Consider the following 20,294-nt stretch of genomic DNA (forward strand, 5'->3'; position numbering starts at 1 on the left):
GTATTTGAAGTTATCGTAGCTTTCGATTCCACGCACGCGGCGTGTTAATTAAGTATTGACTACGTTAGGAAGTCATATGCATTATTAAAGGAAACCTACCACATGGTCTGCAATTTTGTTCGCAGCTGTAGTTTCTTACACATGCCATAGAAACGCGCTTGCTTTTAATCCTTCTTTAAATACATATTCATTCACTTCATTCGCATAAAGGCTAAACTCTTGCAAGAAACGCCATGTCCCTGCATGACCGTGCACTGCGAGTGACCCCGCTCCCAAACATCAAATATGTGCACGCATACGTATATGTATATTTGTGTACAAGCTTTTGCGCTAGGTGCTGAACGGCAGACTCTGAATGATCTAGTTTTGGGTATGTTGACGCATTTACGGCTGGGATACAAGTCACGAGTAAAAGTGATGCAGTATTACAGGAGGCCTCGAAGCGAATTAGTCCTAGCTATAGTTTGATGTCAGCTGCATCCCTCGTTTCATGGGGATCTGCTGGCGGGCTGGCTGCATGAAGGAAGGAAAAAAGGTTTATGACAATGTAAGACAGACATGCAAACATGAAAAAAATAAAAAATGCCGAGAAAGACGAAAAGGGTGGGGCAAACGGCGGTGTCTGTCTTGCCCTTTTCGTTACATGTGCCTGTGTTTGCAAGCCTTCCTTTTAGTGACATGATTCCATACCAAGACACTCGAATTTATTTCACTGGAAAAAACAACTTTTCTAGTGGCTTGATGAGTGAACGGGGAGGGGGCGTCGAGGTGGACGCCGCCAAGCTCGCACAAAAACACAGTATATAATTCCCACCGCTTTGTAATGTGTCCCGTTTATTCAAGCTAGCCCAACATTCTACCTAACTGCGACACTCCGCCTGTGCCGCCTCTACGATGCAGAGAACTAAATCCAGCGCATAAATGTAAAATATAAAGTGTTATATGACTTGCAGTGGTGTACGTATGATTACTGCTTTTAGAACACTGCGCCTTTTGGTGTTTTTGGTTTCGTTTTTACAATCAATAACCACTAGGGGCGCGATTGTAATGGTTCGGATTTGATCGCTCCCCTGAAGTCATATCCATAGCTCAACGTTGTGCGCGTGGCCTGCGTGGTGTGTGTTTTGTTGGAATTGCCCTGCTACGCACGTGCTTCAACAAATCACTCTGGTTCTCTGGTCAGTGGTGCGATATCAGAAAACAAAATGCTCGTGTGCGTCCAATATGAAGTGGACGGAACGACTGAAGTTGTTCAGCCGGATTCCATCCGCAACTTTCGCCCGACAAGCGTCGCCGATTTTGACTGCACTGCATTGTATGATGTGTGGTGGACCGGCGACGACTACATCTCCGGCGGCTACTATAAAGCCAAATTGCTCCACCTGACAGGTAAGCCGCTACACAAACTGTACAGTATCGGTACATATAGTGATATTGGGTTGCCAAAAGAGTTAAATGAAAGAAAACATTGAGTCCAATTGGGGTTTTCAACGGGGCCCAATTGCTCTCAATTGGAGATCACTGCAGATCCAAGTTCCTACATTTAGACATCATTGGGGTTCAAAATGCCAATTAGACCTAATTTTAATTAAGTGGCTAAGCAATCCCGGGAAAGAAAACCTTAAATATATAATGTGAGCAGTCAGATATGGAGAGCTATTTGTGAAGTTCAAAATCTGCATTTAAACTGACGATTTGTTTGAACCACTGGCATCACTTAGTCAACCAAATTTTGCTTGCATATATAGCACCTGACATAATAAACCGGTGAATGGCGGATATGTCATTGAAGAGAACTACCATTGCGTGTTCATGCATGACTAAGCATCTTGAATGGAGTTTCAAGTTTATCTGCGGCGTATGAAAGTTAAGACTCATCTAGGGCATCTTTTTCCATTATTGTCCCAACGAGTCCATTGAGAGATAAGTTGAGCGACCCAATAAATACAATTGTGTTAAAAAAAAAAAAACTCAAGGACTGGGCAAATTTCAAATAATAACTGTTTATTTTTTGATAGGGAAATATGGTACAAATCTCAGTGCACAGGCTCTGAAAGTGCGAATGTTGATGCGGTGCTCTGAAAACAACTGTTGTAATTTGCAGAAATGCGTTTGCATTCTTGGCTCTCCCACTTGAGTGAAAAGAAAAAAAGAATAAATAAAAAGAAAAAAAAAACAATAGCTTAGTTAAGGACAAAACACCTCACATAATGTGGCAGACATTTGTTTAACGTTGGTATGGCATTACATGAGTCTAATACACATGCACAATGCTAGTCATGTTAATTTCCTCTTACGTAGTTCTTGCAGGTAAAATTTTAATGAACTGGAAATCTCGCTATTGTAGATAATTGCAATGCTTGTCAATAGATAAATGTCAGACATAACATGCATGGTGAACACTTTGAGCGCATGCTTTATTGTAATGTTAGATTTGTGTTGCAAGATACTAAAAAGAAAAACAGTTGTCATCTGTTGACCCTTTTCACGGCAATCCTGTGGGCACTGCCATGTTTGATCACATGATGGTGTGTCCGTTGCTTGCCACCGTTGCTTCTGTGTTTATAATGGATGCATATGACACCGGTGTGGCTCTGTAAACCTTTGTTTCGGCGGATGTCGTAGACGATGACTGGGTGGACAACACGCAAAGCTTTCGCTAAAGATTCACAGGACACGTTTTCAGAGATTTCATGGTTCGTTACACTTTGTCCAAGCGATGCGAGTAGTGTATATGGTGCTTGTAATAAAAGTGGGGCTAAAAATGGATTCCAAGCTATCCTAACTTTCCACTTACAAAGTGAATCAGTATCACTGTGTTTAGCTCATCGTTATTTATTTAGCAAATACTTTTAAGCAGCAGCTTGTCACATCTCTGGCTCAGTAAAGTTTCCTTGGTGTTCACCGTCTAATTGTTTATTTTCTGCCTGATTGCTTGCGGGTGTCCTCAGTTGTGATAGATTTGTTCTTGCTGTGCACAGGTCTTGGAACGTAGCCGTTCTATACATTGTAATGGCTTGTAGTATCGCTATGACTTGCTTACTCCTGTGAACTGTCAAAATAAATTCACCTTCGACCATTCGTGTGCTGTCAGTGTAGTCCGTCATTTATTGTGCGCATTTATTAAAGTGTGCGCCCATTCACTTATTGATGCGAAAGCATTATGCGGCTCATGAAGTGGAAAATCCGGCGGCATGGCTGGATATGGTACAAAAAAATGTATGGGCACTTTGTTGAGCTAAACTACAGTAGGCAAAAGCCTATCTATGACTGCCTCTTTGTCTGAAGTGTATGACTGTTGTTTCAGTCGCATCCGTTCATTGGCTTTCAACCTTCTTGTGTTGGGAGACTATGGAAGGCGCTGTTCCTTTTCACTTGAATGTTGCCGCTGGACAACACCCAGTTGCATTTCCGACAGTTGATCGCACAGAAGCAGGTCCGAAGAGGTAATGGTTTCGTATTTGCGTGCTTTCGCTGAGGCAACGTGCGGCACACCGTCGAAAGTGCCATCTCGTTTCTCTAGAGCAAACTGCTTCGTGAAAAGGGCCAATACTGTGAGTGTTGTGTATGTATTGTACAATATTATTTTATGTCTGTACTCATATGCCACTGCCTTCTGGTGCCATGCAGAAACGTCAGAGGAAATGGATGTATTCCTCAGCAAGAGGCCTAGGAAGGCCATGAACGCCAATGAATCAAAAGGAAAGAAGAGGACAAAAGGGAAGGTATGATTACCCAACACTTTCTTCTTTTTTGGCATTTATGTATTGGACTACACTGTGACACATACTGCCTGGTCTGCTCGATGAAAGCACATAAGTTCTGCCAATTGGGTCCGTGCACCGAACACATTTGGCCATCATTATGTGCCAACTTTCATTGCACACCTAATGCAATGTGCAATTTACTGTATAGAAAAGCATGGTTGAGAGAGAACTGTAGAAGCAAATATACAATAACTTCATTTTAGCATAGCTCTTTTGTTTGCTTATATCTTACAGAGTCCCTTAGTGAACTTGCTGCTCCAATGTGCTGGGGAGAGTATGAATGCTAGCTTTGAAATGTCTTCCAACATTTATCTTCAAATTGAAAAGCGCAATGTGATATTATAAATTAGTCAGGCACAACTAAAAGCCATTTTACCTGCTTTCAATCTTAATAAAAATACGTGAGCTGTAATTGTAATATTGCGAACTGTTTATGGCCTGTTAATGCTCTCTCTATCCAAATGGTGGTCTGGAATCACACTGTCACAAGTGGAAGTTTAGACATCATTGTAAATTTATACTTGTTGAGTTTCAAAGGCTTACTTTATGTATGTGATATATTATTTCTGTGAAAGGCAATAAGCTTTGCGCTTTTAGTGTATTGCCGCAACAATCATTGCTTTTTTTTTAATAATACTGCAGCCCGCACCATCAACAAAGCAGCTTCGTCTGGAAACACAAAGCACTGTTGAGGCGGAGCTTGCAGCTCACATTGCAGGAGTTGCCACACCTAACTGCACATGTTGCAGTGACGGCTGTGCAGTTCATGGCCAACTAGACGAAGCGAGAAAAGAAAATGCTCTTTTGAGAGAGGAGCTACTTGCTCAGAAATCGAGCTTCCTCAAAAAAATAGAGGAGCTTGAGAAAAAGTTAAATAGCACTCTGCATCTCAATGAAGAGCTTCAGAGAGCATTGACGTCGAAGATTTTTGCAAGTGGTGAGTGACCTTTGCATGTTCTTATGATAGTGTTTTACATAAAATTCCACCCAGCGGGGGGGCCACCCCCCCCCCCTTTGAAGTTAGGCAGCATACCCCCCTCAATCACCGCCCACGCCACCACTCCTCACACACATTCCTAAAGCGCCGACAAATCAATCTATTCGGCGGCCAACATTTTGTTGCCTTTTACAGCAAAAGCTGTGTACGACTAACATTTCATAGCTTTTTCGGTGCCCATCAACAGGAAAAGTCATCATGTGGGCCGATCCTGGTGATGTACAAGAAGGGTCCAAGCTCAGTGGCACATACCCCTGTGGGCTCGGGAACCTGAACCACCCTTCAAAATCTTCGGGATGGGCCCACGTATGGGGAGTACTTAAAGCCTGCTTCACCTCCGCAATGGGTCGGCCCGGCATAGCACTACCATCGAGATTGGCCCACATATAGGGAGTGCTTAATGCCTGCTTCACCTTTGCCGCTGGTAGACCCAGCATTGCACTACCTTCGAGCCGACCCGCAGCGGAGGTGAAGCACTTTGCTCTTTCTTTGATAGCTTTGACTGTCTGCTCTCGCTGTGATTCCATTTTCACAGAGTGGAATGGTCATCTGTTTTTTCACTCCTTTTCGATTGCGGTAGTTATCGGCATCTCCTGGGGTGTGAAGGCTGGTTTTCTCATCAATTCGGTGCCCGCGCAATTAACTTGTGATGAGTTCAGTTGTCACCATATGTTCAACGATCATGCACATCGCTGTTGCTTCGTTAGTTCAACCTTCTTTGTTTAGGCTGATCCAGGGACCAGGAAAGGGATTCGGTTCGCAGTCAGCTGGTGTGTACACTCATGGAACGAGTAGTGGCCGGAGAAAATGCCATTTGCGTTTAACTTTTCCTTTTGCTTCATTATTTCCTCAACTAATGGCTCGCCGCGATGCTGGCAGATCCTTGGAACCATATACCCGTGATATGGGTTAGATAAGGTGGAAAATAAATTAATGCGAAAGAGCATCCATCATAAGGCCCTGCAGTAACAGTTAAACCCATAAGCAATATGACTGTCACTTGTTACCTCGTATGGCTTTTCCCTAATTGTATAGCACTTTTCGTGCAATATTGGCAGCTGGAAACAAGCATCGCAAGGAGCTTTTTCTGTTTTTGGCTCCAGATATCTATCACCTTCGTTTATCCATACACCAAAGTATTTGTATTTGTTTACATGAGCTGTAACCTTACTCGAGGACGCTGTGAACAGCGCCGCTTGCGGCAGCAAATGAAAATGTTGCCAGGCAGGGCGTTCGCGTAAGTGATTCAGTTTCAGTTTATTGTTCATTCAAGATACATAGTTGTTAGCAGTATACAGGTGAGGGTCCCCAAGTCAAACAACTGCAGCGGGACCCTCGGTTGAGTAATTAAGCGATGTACTAATGGAGAGAGCCAAGGCAACAGCCAAACAGGAAGGAGCAGCAAAAATTAACAAATTATACCATTGTTCGTGAAAATATTTATGGATCAACATCTTTTTATTTAAAAAGGAAGTAGATAAAACGCTGCCGGAAGCGGAGAATAATTCTGTGTGTTTTGTGACACTTGTACCATTATAAGTAGAGCTACCTGACGTAGCCACTTCTCTGCTGTGCTAATGTGGGCGTTTTTCTGACCTTCCGCGGTGTGTACAGTACGTCTAGAACCGCAGTGTCCTGCGCTCCATGCGGTTGCACGGGACTGGTGACTACGCATCGTTAAGCAACTTCCCAAATAACAATACGAGTCGGTTTCGGCACTTAAATTGGTACAGCAGTAAATGAGGGTTCCAAAAGAACTGCGATTGTTCTGCAAATATATATATATATATTTCTCTATAATTCTTCCAGAGCTAATTCAAAAAACGCCGATACAAATCTTTATTTTACACTTCTGCTTGTTTAGTTGTTCTTGGCAGTGTTCTTCCGGCGCTTCTGTCTTGCGCGGGTTTATTTGATGAGGTTCCTTGTTTGCCAAGTAAAGGAGTGGTGTATCTTACAGGCGTACCTGTGAGGTACACCTTATTTCAATTCTATTTTGCAGGTTTACGCATCTTTATGGCGAATGGTGGGCATTATTCACATTTGTACTGGTAAAGGTACCTCCGCCCTCATTTGCATAGAAAAACTGCCTTCAGTGGTAGTTCTCTTAGCACACCATGGTATTCCATGATGAAACCACCAGTGTTAACCTGTGTGCAAATGGCCAGGTTAAGGTCGGTTTGATTCACCTGCACCACAGGAAACAGTTGACGAGGTGCTACACCATGTCATTTGTTTCAGTGGCGCAGCGATGATGCCGTGTGAATCATGTCAAAGGTACAGGAAAGGTGCAGTGCTGGTTCACGATTTTTCTGCTACTTCCCTAGTGATGATGCCGACTTGGTGCAGACACGCAGGTGTGAAGCAGCAGCACAGAAGATGACACAGTACATGAGCGTAAACACTGTTGAAACCTTGTTTTTGGATGTCTGCTGTGCCCAAGGGAATGTAGGATGTGCTTCAGCTTCTGAAGGTAACCATACCTGTGGCTCATAACCTCTCAAACTTATGTGGGTGGTGCACATTAGGCTGGCAAAACATAACACCTGCATCGCGTCTGCACCTCAGCATCAATTTCAATTGACATGTGCCTGCACCACTGGAGTTGAGTTTTGCCATTTCTGAACTGCCCGTGCCCCGCTGTGAACTGGTTCAGTGATGCAGGCAAATAAAACGAACCTATAGTTGTCATGGGAAAATCCGCTGTTGCATTCAAAGCAGCTGACCTAATCTACGAGTGAGCACCCCTTTCTGGCGTAGAGCAGTGAATCCTAATACACGTTTGGAACACAACCCACACTGCTGGAGCATAGTGAGATTTATCCAGGCTACTGTGTGTGGTCATCCACGTATGCTCTTTGCTGCCAGAAAAGGCATCCTGTTCTACATGCTAATCTTGTTCGAGCTCATAAGTGTTGGCTTCAGCATTGCTCTCTGTGTCCAATTCATCCCATGAGTCAGAGCGCTCACTATCAAACATCAATAACTATGCCGTGTGCCATGGTGAGTTGAGGGCATTTGCCATTACTACAAGAGCCAGAACTACACGGCACCACCAAGCGTAGTGGGAAGTAAAAGACTGAAAAAGCATGCATGAAGGCAGTACGGTGTGTACTTGCTGTTCACTCTGCTGGTTCTTGCGGAGCAGCTTTAAGTGCTTTACAAGATGGTTGCAGCGCAATATCTGCTCTCAGTTTCATTGGAAGACGTGACTCGTACCATCACTGTCATTGCAACAGTGTTGCTCGAAAAAGAGCAGCGGAAGTTGCATTCACTCCATCATTGGAATTCATCACTAGTAATGTTGAAAATTGGGCTTGTTGTTTCTGTGCTTTGGTTATGCCCTTGTTCCAAGTCTCGCATGTACATTTAGGATAGTGCCTGTATATCTGCTGTAGCACCAGCTCATAGGCAAAGTGAGAAACGAAATGGCAGGCATCAAACCAGGACAAAATCACTTGGGCGGAAGTGTTTTCATGCACCTATCACCAGTGAAGAAGGGGTAAGGCGTGCAGACACAGACACTAGAGAAGTGGACAGCATGAATTCCAACTATCAACTGAAGGAAGCACCGAGGTGAAATAAGAAAAAAGACACAAGACTCATCTGCACATGCCCTGGAATGGTAGCAACACGTGTCAGTTCGGTACACGTGCTGACATTCATGCACGTGCGGGTACAATCAGGTACACATGCCAACATTGTAGGCCGGCACGTGTTCTCGATTGACGCGTGGTGCTACCACTTCAGGGCATGCGCAGATGAGTTTTGTGTCTTCTTTCTTATTTCACCTCAGTGCTTCCTTCATTTGATAGTCAGTGTTCGGGTTGTCCACTTCTCTAGTGTCCGTGTCTGCACGCTTTACCCCTTCCTTGCATCATGAATCCTTACCAACTAGCTCAGCTTTCTGTCATTCTATCACCAGTGCTTGTTTTGCATAGACTCTACTTCATACAATGGCATTGCTTATATTGAATTATGTGTAGTAGCCTAACTTTGAACTTTCATGCAAGTTATCGGATTTGTTTCTAAACAACCAAGCAGACTGAGAGTCTGAACTCGAAATGAATTTGAACCGACTCTACTGCCATCAGTTTCCCATGAAAGCAGTATAAGTAAATCTGGCCATGTGTTCAAGACCTACTGGATAAAAGTTATTGTACAAAGAGGTGAATAGTAAAGAAACGCCAGTATCGTCACCTGTTTTTCCTGCACTCTGCCTCTATGTTTACAAATGTACAGCTTACCTATACTCAATAACGTGCCTGATGAGTTAGACTTATAGTGTTGTAATAATAATTTCAGAGAACAAGATCAGTTATGCCCGGTGTTCGGACGTGGCAGTAGATGCAGAAGCTCCTGCACAATCACAGAGCTCTGGTGTTGAAGCAAAAGGCAAGCTACATATGTGGTTCATTTTCCAAGTTTAGTTTTTGTTGTCTTCATTTCACTATACTATCGTACCAATTTTTTTTTTACTTCACCAGAAAAAAACCAGGCACCTGCATTTAATCTATACAGTTAAATTTTGACCGTTAGATATATTGGCAAAAGTGATTCATGTGTTCAGTCCTGGGATTAAACATTGCAAACATTTCACATAAAATTAAAATTGTGCATTGCAGCTGTTCATGTCTGGGATATAGCCACTTGAAATACATGTCAGACCAGTCATCTTAGAGAATTTATATGCGGTTAGCTGCTGTAAGTTCTCTATACAGGACTCAAAATACTTTGTGGCTGGGCCAGTGTAGTCGCAAGCAATTTCTGTTCTTTCTCTATTTTATAATTAAGAACTCGGGGCCCCATAATTATGTTGTAGTGTTCTATACGCTAAGGTCTACAACATGTCCAGAATTGGATCTTGCTTTCCCTTTGACAACCAAAAAACAATTAATTTGTCATGTCATTTGCTAGGTTATACATTTACATATCTATGTGCTTGATATCATGTTGAAGGTAGCAGAAACATTGTTGTTGGCACATTATCATTGCAGACTTGGGCTTGCACTCCCGCAGCAGGCCACATTGTGAAGCCGACAAGCTGTCGCACCACATGGGTGAGAAAACATTTAGTGCACATTTGCAGTTTTAAATTAGCTAGCACACTCAGATAAATCTTACTTTTATGGCTGTATGGGTGCTAGTGTACGTTGCCCACATTGTAGTAACTTATTGTTTGTATGGTCTTCAGGAACCACTGCAGCTGCGGCTTCAGCTGCCTCTGTCCAGGAATGTGGGTCACAGCAGCTTGGTAAGAGATTTCCTATATGCCACTGTTGCGTAGTTCTTTTTATGGACCACTGGTCATTTGCTTTTAGAGAGCTTCCATCAGGAGCCGCTTGCACAGAGATGTTTATCGGCATTTATATTGATTGAGTTGTAATGAGGTACTTCAGTACTGTAAATTGGGGCCGCAATGTGTCCAGCAGTGTACAAGGAATGTGTGCAGTTGAAAATTCAACACGATACCCACGGTGGTGGCTTATTGGCTATAGCATTGTGCTACTGAGCATGTGCTTGCAAGTTTGATTCCTGGCCATGGCATCTTCATTTCGAAGGGGGCGAAACGCAAGCACACTCATTTATTTAGATTTAGGTGTGGCCAAATTATTCCAGAGTCCTCCACTATGGCATCTCTCACAGCCGCAGTGTTGCTTTGGGACGTTGAACCCCATGAATCAATCCATCGAAAGAAGGTCATGTTAAATGCTCAACTGTGTACTTGTGCCAGGGGTTGTCGGATACAGTGTCGTGCCACCTCGGGCCAGAAGTACCACATTACCGATAAACAAATTTTCCTGTTGGTAAATGGCTCGCAAGGGGCACCAAGTTTAGACAGTGTAAACAAATGTGGTCTCGTTATGGTTGTGCCTGGAAAATAGTACATAGGCTGAAACAGCTGAAAATTCAAGCAAAATTATGCGCTACACCAAATTAGCAGAGACAGCACAGCTCTTGTTTAATAGGGTTCGTCCGCAGTGCACAAGTTGGCAGAACACCGTGGGTTTCATTTGAAATACAGCCAAGCAAATCTGAAAATATTCCGTGCAGAAAAAAGAAAAGAAAAGGTAGTGGAGCTCATGACATAAACATACCATGGGTACTTGGCTCCAGTATGGGACAAGGCTGGGCAAGAATGTTGTGAATGCTGTTCAGAGCAATCTCTCTCATTGCCTTAGAGAGGGTTACTTGTTTGAAGTACAGAACAAATTAATCAGCCATATCATTGCAAGGTGCTGCACTGACATGTTTACTTTGAAATATATGAAATTAATGTACAAACACTTACTGGTGTGTTATCATTGCAGAACCTAGCGACAGGCCATCTGGTGCTGGTGACGCGGAAGCTTTTCAGCCCTCGGGTAAGATAGTACTTCATGTACAGGGCCAGTTTTTTCATGTTTGCCATCCTCATATATGATTGTTGTTCAGTCTTAATATTCCTTGAAAGTAAAAAATTGTCCTCCACCTTACGCAGCACAAGGCTACAAATTTCTCTGTAGCTTCATGCTACTGAGGTTTTTAGCGCACGAAAAGGGACGAAAGACAGTAGCGAAACGAGGACACAGCGCTAACTTCCAACAATGGTTTTATTCCACAAAGCGGTAGACACATATATATATAGGTAACACCCACAACCGTACGCATGCGCATATGTACTGATTTTTAGTCAAATGAGACAGCACCGAGACATGTGTAATGGAAAGTTAAGATGATATCAAAGATGAAGACCGACCATGCATAGCCATGCATAGCCATTGTTGGAAGTTAGCGCTGTGTCCTCGTTTTGCTACTGTCTTTTGTCCCTTTTCGTGTGCTAAAAACCTCAGTTATGGAATACCAACACGCCCTAACCTACGCTCTTTCATGCTACTGTTGAGTGCATGACATTTTTTTCACTTTCATGAAGCTTCCTATAGTTCACGAATTTTGCAGAACTTCCTTGCGATAAGATTGCATGTTCATTATCTTCAGCACCCAGTACTGCAGCTGCAGCCTTTAAAAGCCCCATAGGATTTATGTCAGACCAGCTTGTAAATATTTCTGTGACACCATTGCTTAGTCGTTTTGAACGGATTGTGAGACACTTGATCCTGCTAACCAATATTTTATGTGTGCTCTCGCTAATGCTTATCTAGCCACTTTCACCAATACTCATCTACATACTGTAGCACTTTTCACGAGCACTTGCTCACACGCATCTGTGTAGAAAGCTTTCAGATAAACACACCCTTATCCAGAAGTGCCTTGACTATTTCTAAGCCAACCTTCATTTTTTCAGGAAACCATCACTATTTCTCGATTTTTGTATGCCTAACCTTTATGAATAGCTTTCTATATTGCAATACAGTAAAACCTTGTCAAACCGTACCCCCTTAAGCATTAGTTTCGTTTTAAAAGTAGTAAAGTCAAATCCCTGGCTCAGCGGCCATTGAGCATAATGTGTTTTGTATCCGCATAAACCGTACCAGCGTATTGCATACGTATCGGTTAACACGTAGTGTTTCCACTTTTCTTTGCGCAAACATGGTGGTACGTTGTCTCCATCGGGCGGCCCGGCAGAACAACAAGCCTCAGAGATAAAAATGGCCTTCAAGCACCCTGTGCGTTTGTGCACAGGGCACAAACGTTTGTGCGAGGTAGCACTGTAGAAGTCACAGGGCGCCTTTTTCATTGCAGGGTGCTGTTCTTGTTGCGACCATTGCGTTCATGAGGTTGATGTGAAGCATAGCTTCTACCACTGTCGGTCCCGAATCGCCCGTGCTGTCGCTTTCCGTGTCGTCCTCATCACTGTCGTTAGGAGGCACTTTGGCAACAACAGAGGCAACAATGGCAAAAAGTCAGAACCCCGTAGCGGACATCTTTTTGCTGTCGCAGTAGCGCTGCTGAGCAACTTCTTCGCATCCCAAATGCCACACACCGTAGTCAAGGGTAAATCCCTGTTGCGTGCCAGCACCGACTTCGTGCCACGTTCAATAGTAGAACAATGTCCACTTTTTTTTCTATGCTGAGCACCTTGTGTTTTTATTCGAGCTGTGGCATGACGCGAGTCCTAGCTTGCATGATGCCGCAACCACAGCCACAATGCTCTCTGGCACGACCCCGAATTGATGTTGATGTAGCTTCATATGCAAATGGATGGGGCACATTGGAGGCCATTCTGATCTCTGAGGCTTGTTCTGCCAGGCTGCCAGGCCGCCCAGTGGGAATGATGCAATGCTGTGATTGCGCCACGAAAAGTGTGAGCACTACGTGCAAACGGATACGTACGCGATAAGCTGGTACGGTTTATGCGGATACCAAATGCATTATGTTCAATGGCTGCTGAGTCGGAGATTTGACTTTGCTACTTTTAATATGAAACTGTTTAAGTGGATATGGTTTAACAAGGTTTTACTGTATCATCAGTTCACTTGATATTTTCTGTTGTCTGTCAGTATTTTTAAGTTGTAGACAAACATTTCTGCAGAAACTGTCTATTTGAAGCTTGAGGCTTCTTGGAATAGAGGTTGCATACTACACATTATTTCTGGCACTGTGAGGACAGGAAACCACAGAAGTGCCAGTGGCAAAGCATGTTGGAGCCACTATCAAGCTGGTGAGACCACCAGAGATGGTGAGGCCACCAGCTTTTCATGCCTAATTGTTTATTTGAGCTGAGGAAACATCGAAATACACAATGATTTTGGCATTGAAAGAGGTGGCGGTTGTCAATACAGCCGTCTAATTCCGCACTACAATCTCTAAGACCCCAAGCAACCAGATTTGCAATACATTTTTGTAAACTGCAGCCACAAAAATTTTTTTTTGGAAGCTGGTGCCTCTAGTAGCATAGCATTCACCCAAAAATGACAAAATGACTGCCACGCATTTCAGGTGCACTGTGCATAAAAGAAAATCCTTGGACAAGTGAGGCTCATAACATTTCTTACAACTTAGCTGATGCATTGCTTGGATAATTAGTGGAAATGTGTGCTAGCAGTCATTTAAAGAGAACTAATCAATTATAATTTGGCAAAAAACCTGAATTTTTTTTTCCAGTTTCTCAAGATGCACAAAGCAGTGCCGAGCAAGTGGTGCCAGATGAGCTCGGTAGGAAACTTTTTCTTAAACATGCTCTTTTGATACATATATATTTTCATGCAAGTATTTTTTTCACCGTACTCGTGATATTCTGTGATCATAAATATTTTCGCATTTTAACCAAATGTCATAATGCGTCTCTTGGGTGCCATTTCCGTCACACGAAGTGCTCAAAATCACTGCGTTGGGATGGCGATATTGGTTCCTCCCAACAAGCTTTCTCAGAAGCACTAATTGTAGGCCACCTTTCATGTCATATACATGGATAATTTAAGTTTATTCCCTGACACATAATAGCTTGTAGTATATCCTGTGTATACAGGGTGCCTTGTAATGTGTAAAAGCCATCATTTATTCATCATGCATGCATTCTTTATTTGAACTTTTTTTTGCGCACATGTGCACTATATTTTACAGGTGCCTTTTGTGTAGCAGAGCACCATTTAGAGTTAGCATCTATTCCATAATGAGCCATTAGAAAGCAGCCTGGTTATTAGTTGTTTTGTTAGTTAAAGTAGTGCTGTAGAATGAATTGCCACACATCAGCAGTACTTTGCAGCTAGTAAAAAATTATTCTGAGTACTTATTTATCATTGTCCACAGCTAGAATCATTGCAAAATTATGAACATAGTACCTGAGCTCTAGTAGTCTGTTACAGCTGTTATACATCGCGACAACATTTAGCTTTACTGCAGTGTGCTCTCAAACTGATGCAACACTGCAAGGTTTTACATATAGGCAGTGCAAGTGAAAGTCTTGAGCAAAGCAACACCAGTGAGTGCACAGCACAAAATCAACAGCATGTTGAGAACTGCACACTTTCTCTGCATTTATTACTTCGAGAGCTATCGTTGTGAGGATTTATAATTTTGTCAAAACTGTAGTAATTTCTTTTAAAATTTCTGCCAGTGTGACTGTATGGTTACTGCCTGACCTTTACTGTCGTCTGTGTCTAATTCTTATCCCTATTAAATGCTTGTTATATACTAGAGCCCTGGACCTCACAGGAGTTGGAGGAAGCACTCCTCGATGGTCATTCAGAGGCCATACACACTGTGATTGGCAGTGAAAGGGACGATGGAAAGGTAATTTCATTATGCCTTGAGGGCTGCTTTTTTTCTTCATTGAAAGAGCAGTTATGATCCATGAAAACCTGTATTTTCGTACTAGGCCATGCAGCCTAGTATTTATAGGTACGCTTAGATCTTTGAAAGCATTTCACTGCAATCATATCTTGCATCTGCTCACTTGGCAAAACAACAGGGCTGGTGATTTTTTATATTGGCAGCCTCTAAACAGCACCTAAGCAGATGATGTATGCACCCAGGTGAGGTTGATGGCCATGACATAAGTCCTTGCAGAGGTCCTTCCGAGATATTTTACATCGCAGGTGCTGCCTAATCTCGGGGGGGGGGGGGGGGGGGGGGGGCGTGTCATGCCAGGCAAGTGGTAACGGCGCCATCTTCAGTTTTAGTATAAAAAAGATATGGTTGATCCCTCCTTCATAGAAATTTGTAGAACACGAAAGCTAAACATGCCTTGACAGAAGTTGTTGCACGTTTGCTTCGTGAACTCGCAGTTTGCTGCAGTGAAAGGCGCACAATTTGCAGGTCAGCGACCGTGTCGCAGGTTTGCTTGGCACGCGGTGTCCTGTTAGCGTCCAGCTGCCGAGCCGCTTCAGTGAAGTTACGAGCATTTTGTCCCGCTCCGTAGTGTCTTGGGCAGCCAGTTGAGTTGCGATGTGCATAGCTTCAGGAATGCAATTGGCAGCATGCACTGCCAATGTGCGAAGGTGTTCTGCTTCGTGCTGGCATGTCTCTTGTTGGACCAAAGCGAGATTAACCCGTTGATGTTGTTGCCTTTCTGCGCTGCTTAGCACAGCAGTTTTCTTAGTTGGTGCCGTCATAAGTGAAGCATTAGGTGGTGTGTAAGCACTGATGAGGCATGTTGAAGCTGCACTTTATAGCCGACGAAGCATCACAGGCTAATGGGATAGGAAAGACAAACCATATGCGGAAACTGTGTCGTCAACTCAGCAGAAGGCCTGCACCGCCTACATTAGGCTACACTGCGTTGAAGCCTCCACTGCGCTGAGTCTACTGAAGTTCTTACTGTCAGTGCTCGTGTCACAATGCAGTACTCCACTTCATTGCCCCTAGATGGCGGAGCTTTCTTTGTCAAGAAAGAGCATATTTTACGTTTTCACGCCGATGTCACATCCATTACAGGAAGTTGATGGTGGACTCCGGCATAAAGCACTTTCGTTTCTTAAACACTTTCCTCACATGTTAGTCTTTCACACCGGATTAGACTGTGACGCCTCGCCTACGGAGTGCAGCTTCAACATGCATCGGCAGTGCTTACACACCACCTACTGCTTCACTTACGATGGCACCAACTAAGAAAACTGCTGCGCTAAGCCGCGCAGAAAGGCAGCTACGTCAACGAGCAAATCTCGCTTTGGTCCAGCGAGAGACATGCTAGCGTGAAGCAGAACGGGTTTGTGGCGCATGCTGCAAACTCTGCTACTCACATTCCTGAAGCTAAGCGCATTGAAACTGCCCAAAACACTACAGAGCTGGACCAAAATGCTCCTACTTTTGCCAAAGCGACTCAGCAGCTGAACGTCACTCGCCAACATGACACCGCACGCCAAGCAAACCTGCAACACGGCCACCGACCCGCAAGTCGTGTGCCTTTCGTTGCGGTGGAGTGTGAGTTCACGAAGTGATTTACTAAAAGCCTGTTCAGTTTTGCTTGTATGGTTTTGCAAACACCTATGTTTATGGCAATCTGCGCATTGCTCTGGGGCATGCAGTGCAGTGTCTTTGGCTCGCGAGTCATTCCGCAACTTTCGCTAGCATGGATCTCTGTGCAGTGGTGGGGTGCCATTGATGGCAACTTGCAGCTTAATTCTTCACATACAATAAACATGCAACAGGTTCTGTGAAGACACGTTTCACTTCATGCTTAACTGATTCTTATTAAAGAGGGATCAAGCATATTTTTTTAGCTTTTCTTTCCACTTGTATTTCAAATGTCAAATTTTGCCTGGCTAGGCTTTATTAATCTATGCTTCTTATGTTGTCGAAATTTCTTTGCACTTGGCCTTAAAGTCATCCAGGGAACTTTTTTTACAATTTATTGTTTGTGCTGTTTCACTGGTAGGCTCACACTTAAGAAAATGCAGAAATGTGAATTGCTAAAACTCAAGTACGTAGGATGTAATGTCCACCGACACAGGCATATGCAACACATGCTTTGTCAGTGTATACTAGATTGTGTTCATTGCACTTGTAGAAATATGCCTAATGTAATTCTTCATATTACAGCTCTATGCAGGGAGCAGTCAATGGCTCGAGAAGGAGGCATGGGGCACTCTGTTCCGGGCCCCGACGGATTCTTTATTTTGCCGCATGGCCACAAACGTTTATTGGACGCCCGAGCAACTCAGGAGCCGCAGTGTGACGGGCACGCTTTCAAACAAGTCGCGTTCGAAGGGGGAGACCGAGCCAAGGCCTGCATTAACCCCTGAGAAAGTGGCCTCACTAAAAGGTTTGCAACATAGTGTATTAGATCTTATACAGTGACATGCCGTGAAATGTTGTAATTCAGTATAACTCCTGCTTAAGTGAACTACTGTTGCAACTGGCGTGGTGGACTACTGCACAGTTCGCTTATTCAGATTTTCAAACCTTGGAATGTTCATAAATCATACAAGTTCAGTATGCTGAAGTATTGGACCACAAGCTCCTTGCATGTGTTAGGTTCGCTATGCTTTGTCAATAAAGATAGCTTTCAGTGTGTTTAGTTTAGCTGTGCTGTTTATGACTCAAGAGCTTGTTGGAATCTTCCTATTCTGTCGCACGTGCACAGTGCCCTCGGGAACTGCCTGGGCTTCATCACAATACCCTCTTGACAGCTGTAATTATGTGTGATCCCTTGCAAAAGCATTGCAGAAGCTGCTGTGCTTACCTTTCTACCAACGTGCAACTGTCGGGAGGGGTGGTCGATATAATGGCAGAGAGGATGTAGGGAGTGGAGGCAGAGAATTGGTAGAACCGATACAGTCGCGAAACAAGTGAATGACAGCCTGTATACTGCGTAGGCAAACAGTGGTGCACGCAAGGAAACGCTTAACTCGCCACTCTTGTATTGTACTAAACAGTGAAGAAATTAAACATTTGCTGTAAACATCACCGCTAATATAGTCAGTCAAAGCAAACACCACAGAAAGTTTCGCTTACGTTGATTCCCGCAGTGCAGGCGGGCGATCCACGTAATTTTTTTTAAGTGAAGCTTTCTTTGCAAACCCTCCTGCACCTCTCTTGCTGACCGTGGCTGCTGCCTGCTGCTGCTGCCTGCTGCTGCTGCCTGCTACTTGTGCATTCTCGCCGAATAGCTCACACTTGGCTGTTGGACAGTGCATCCATGCGGACGGTTGCATCTGTGCCTCCTAAGGGAGGTCGGGTACCCTAAACAAATGGAGCAGAAAGCTAGCTTGCCTCTTTCATCCCCTATAACATATGCTGGTTGTATTAACATGTAGGTGCATTGCATTCTTTGGCAACATGTCACCTAAATTCGCTTTGCACTCGCACTGAATAAACGCAAACGTGTTTCAGCACTCCAGCCTTACGCATTTATGGGAAGCCTTCCCTGTATACACAGATTCCAACTGATCTTTTTAAAACGTGTTTTTGAATTCGCCATTTGCTTTTTACTTGCAGCTCTCTTCAGCATATACATGGGCAGCGATGTGCCTAAAGACGCCCAGAGCAAGAGGCTCAAGGACGTGCGCAAGCACCTTGCGCAGAAGCTGGGTGACATGCGGCGCAAATGATCCTTCGTGCCGCCAGCACCCGCTACCCACCTGCAGCAGGTTGACGCCCGCGCCCTCCCTGAGCCATCCCAACCAACTTTGTGTACTGCGGTATTTAAAAAAAGGATGCTGTTCCACTCAACGTGAAAGTTAACTTTCACGTTGAGTGGAACAGCATCCTTTTTGTCATAAGTGGGGAGCACTGATTTGCCAGTGTTTTCCTTGCGTTATTGTTGTTCATCTTCTGTTTGTTTTTGTATGTTTAGCTTTTCTTTTTGTGTCTTGCTTTTATGTTTCTGTGTATTGCTTTTATGTTATTTTCTCATGTTTATGCATTGTTTATTTTTCTTGGTTACTCAAGTTAACTTTAGATATGATTTTTTTGTAATTTTGTAACATATTGTAGTTCGAGCATTGAGACTGATTATGGCCGATTCTGTTGGGAACGCACACACATTTATTTCAACGAAACTGCAGCCATCTTGGAAGCCCCCTTGAACCCCAGGGTTGCCTTCCTTCATTCCAAAGAGTGCTATATATGGACACTACATCATCCCCTCAGGGAAGGAAAAATCAGTTTTGCTTAAACACGAAGTCTTTCAGGTGCCTAGGTCGTTGCCTGGATCGTTGGAGGTACCGCTGTGAGACGGTCTTGGGAGCTGCTGATATGGCTTGGCTAGGAGTAGCTATGCTGGGGGTTGGAAGGTCACTGTTACTTGGCACAGCTTCATCATCCAGATATGGCATGTCGGTCGGGTCCTGATGTCGTTCCAATTGAACTGTTCTTGCATCTTTGAAGAAACTTGAGTTGCGACAAATCGACACTCCATCTCTGGACGCTGTGATCCTGGAGCCATTGACTTTGGCGACTGTGTGTGGGTGTGGGTCATAGTAAGGCGAAAACTTGTTTGACCTGTCCTGTTTACAGAGGACTTGTTGTCCCACACACAGCTGGTTGTTACTCGTATGCCTCCGAGTGTCGACGTGATGTGAAAATGCTCAATTCCCCACACCACGGCCAGCATTTCCCGTTCAATTTGAGAGTAGCGTGCCTCCACAGGAGAAAGAGCACGACTCCCATATGCTACCACTATGGTTTCGCTTCCGGATGTCTGCGTGAGAATGGCACCAAGGCCATGAGGAGCAACATCTACAATGAGTGTGATGTTCTTTCCTGGATCGAAGTAGGCGAGAGTTGTGGCCTCGGAAAGCTTTCTCTTCAGTTCGTCCAGGGCGTCTTGCTGTATGTCTGTCCAACACCAGTCCTCTCCTTTGGCCGTGAGTTTGCTGAGTGGTTGGGTGAGGTGGGCCAAGTTGGGTATGAACCGACCACAGTAGTTAACGAGCCCGAGGAGACTCTTCACTTCAGTGGTGCTGGAAGGTGGTGATGCACCCAAGATCGCAGACACCTTAGTGGGGTCCGGTTGCACACCATTGCTGGAGAACACATGCCCGAAAAATGTAAGTTCCCGTTGGTAGAACCTGCATTTCTTGACATTCAGTGTGAGACCACTTGCAAGTAAGCATTCCAGTGTGGCCTTCAAAGCCTTATGTTCTTTCTCAGTCTTTCCATACACCAATATGTCATCGCTTACGTTGAGCACGTTGGGGATGTTAGTT

General features: G+C 44.1%; 2 protein-coding genes across 5 annotated transcripts in view; one reads left to right on the top strand and one right to left on the bottom strand.

Annotated features, from left to right (window-relative positions):
- Positions 1-20,294, bottom strand: part of LOC142585251 (uncharacterized) — a 788,133-nt gene that overhangs the window by 84,411 nt on the left and 683,428 nt on the right. The window lies entirely within an intron of this gene.
- Positions 781-19,201, top strand: LOC142585249 (uncharacterized). The gene is made up of 11 exons (XM_075695849.1): positions 781-1,389; positions 3,631-3,725; positions 4,410-4,704; positions 9,070-9,159; positions 9,762-9,824; positions 9,959-10,018; positions 11,076-11,129; positions 13,810-13,860; positions 14,843-14,937; positions 17,185-17,407; positions 18,583-19,201. The coding sequence occupies exons 1-11, from the start codon at positions 1,206-1,208 to the stop codon at positions 18,693-18,695; spliced, it is 1,323 nt and encodes a 440-aa protein (XP_075551964.1). The 5' UTR covers positions 781-1,205; the 3' UTR covers positions 18,696-19,201.

Source organism: Dermacentor variabilis, chromosome 6 (assembly GCF_050947875.1).
Source record: "Dermacentor variabilis isolate Ectoservices chromosome 6, ASM5094787v1, whole genome shotgun sequence".
NCBI classification, from domain to species: domain Eukaryota; kingdom Metazoa; phylum Arthropoda; class Arachnida; order Ixodida; family Ixodidae; genus Dermacentor; species Dermacentor variabilis.

Excerpts from the sequence above, each read along its gene's own strand:
- LOC142585249 (XM_075695849.1), top strand. The coding sequence starts at position 1,206 with ATGCTCGTGTGCGTCCAATATGAAGTGGACGGAACGACTGAAGTTGTT. Across the intron at positions 9,160-9,761 it reads CTCTGGTGTTGAAGCAAAAG|ACTTGGGCTTGCACTCCCGC; the intron begins GCAAGCTACATA and ends TTATCATTGCAG. Across the intron at positions 9,825-9,958 it reads CAAGCTGTCGCACCACATGG|GAACCACTGCAGCTGCGGCT; the intron begins GTGAGAAAACAT and ends TATGGTCTTCAG.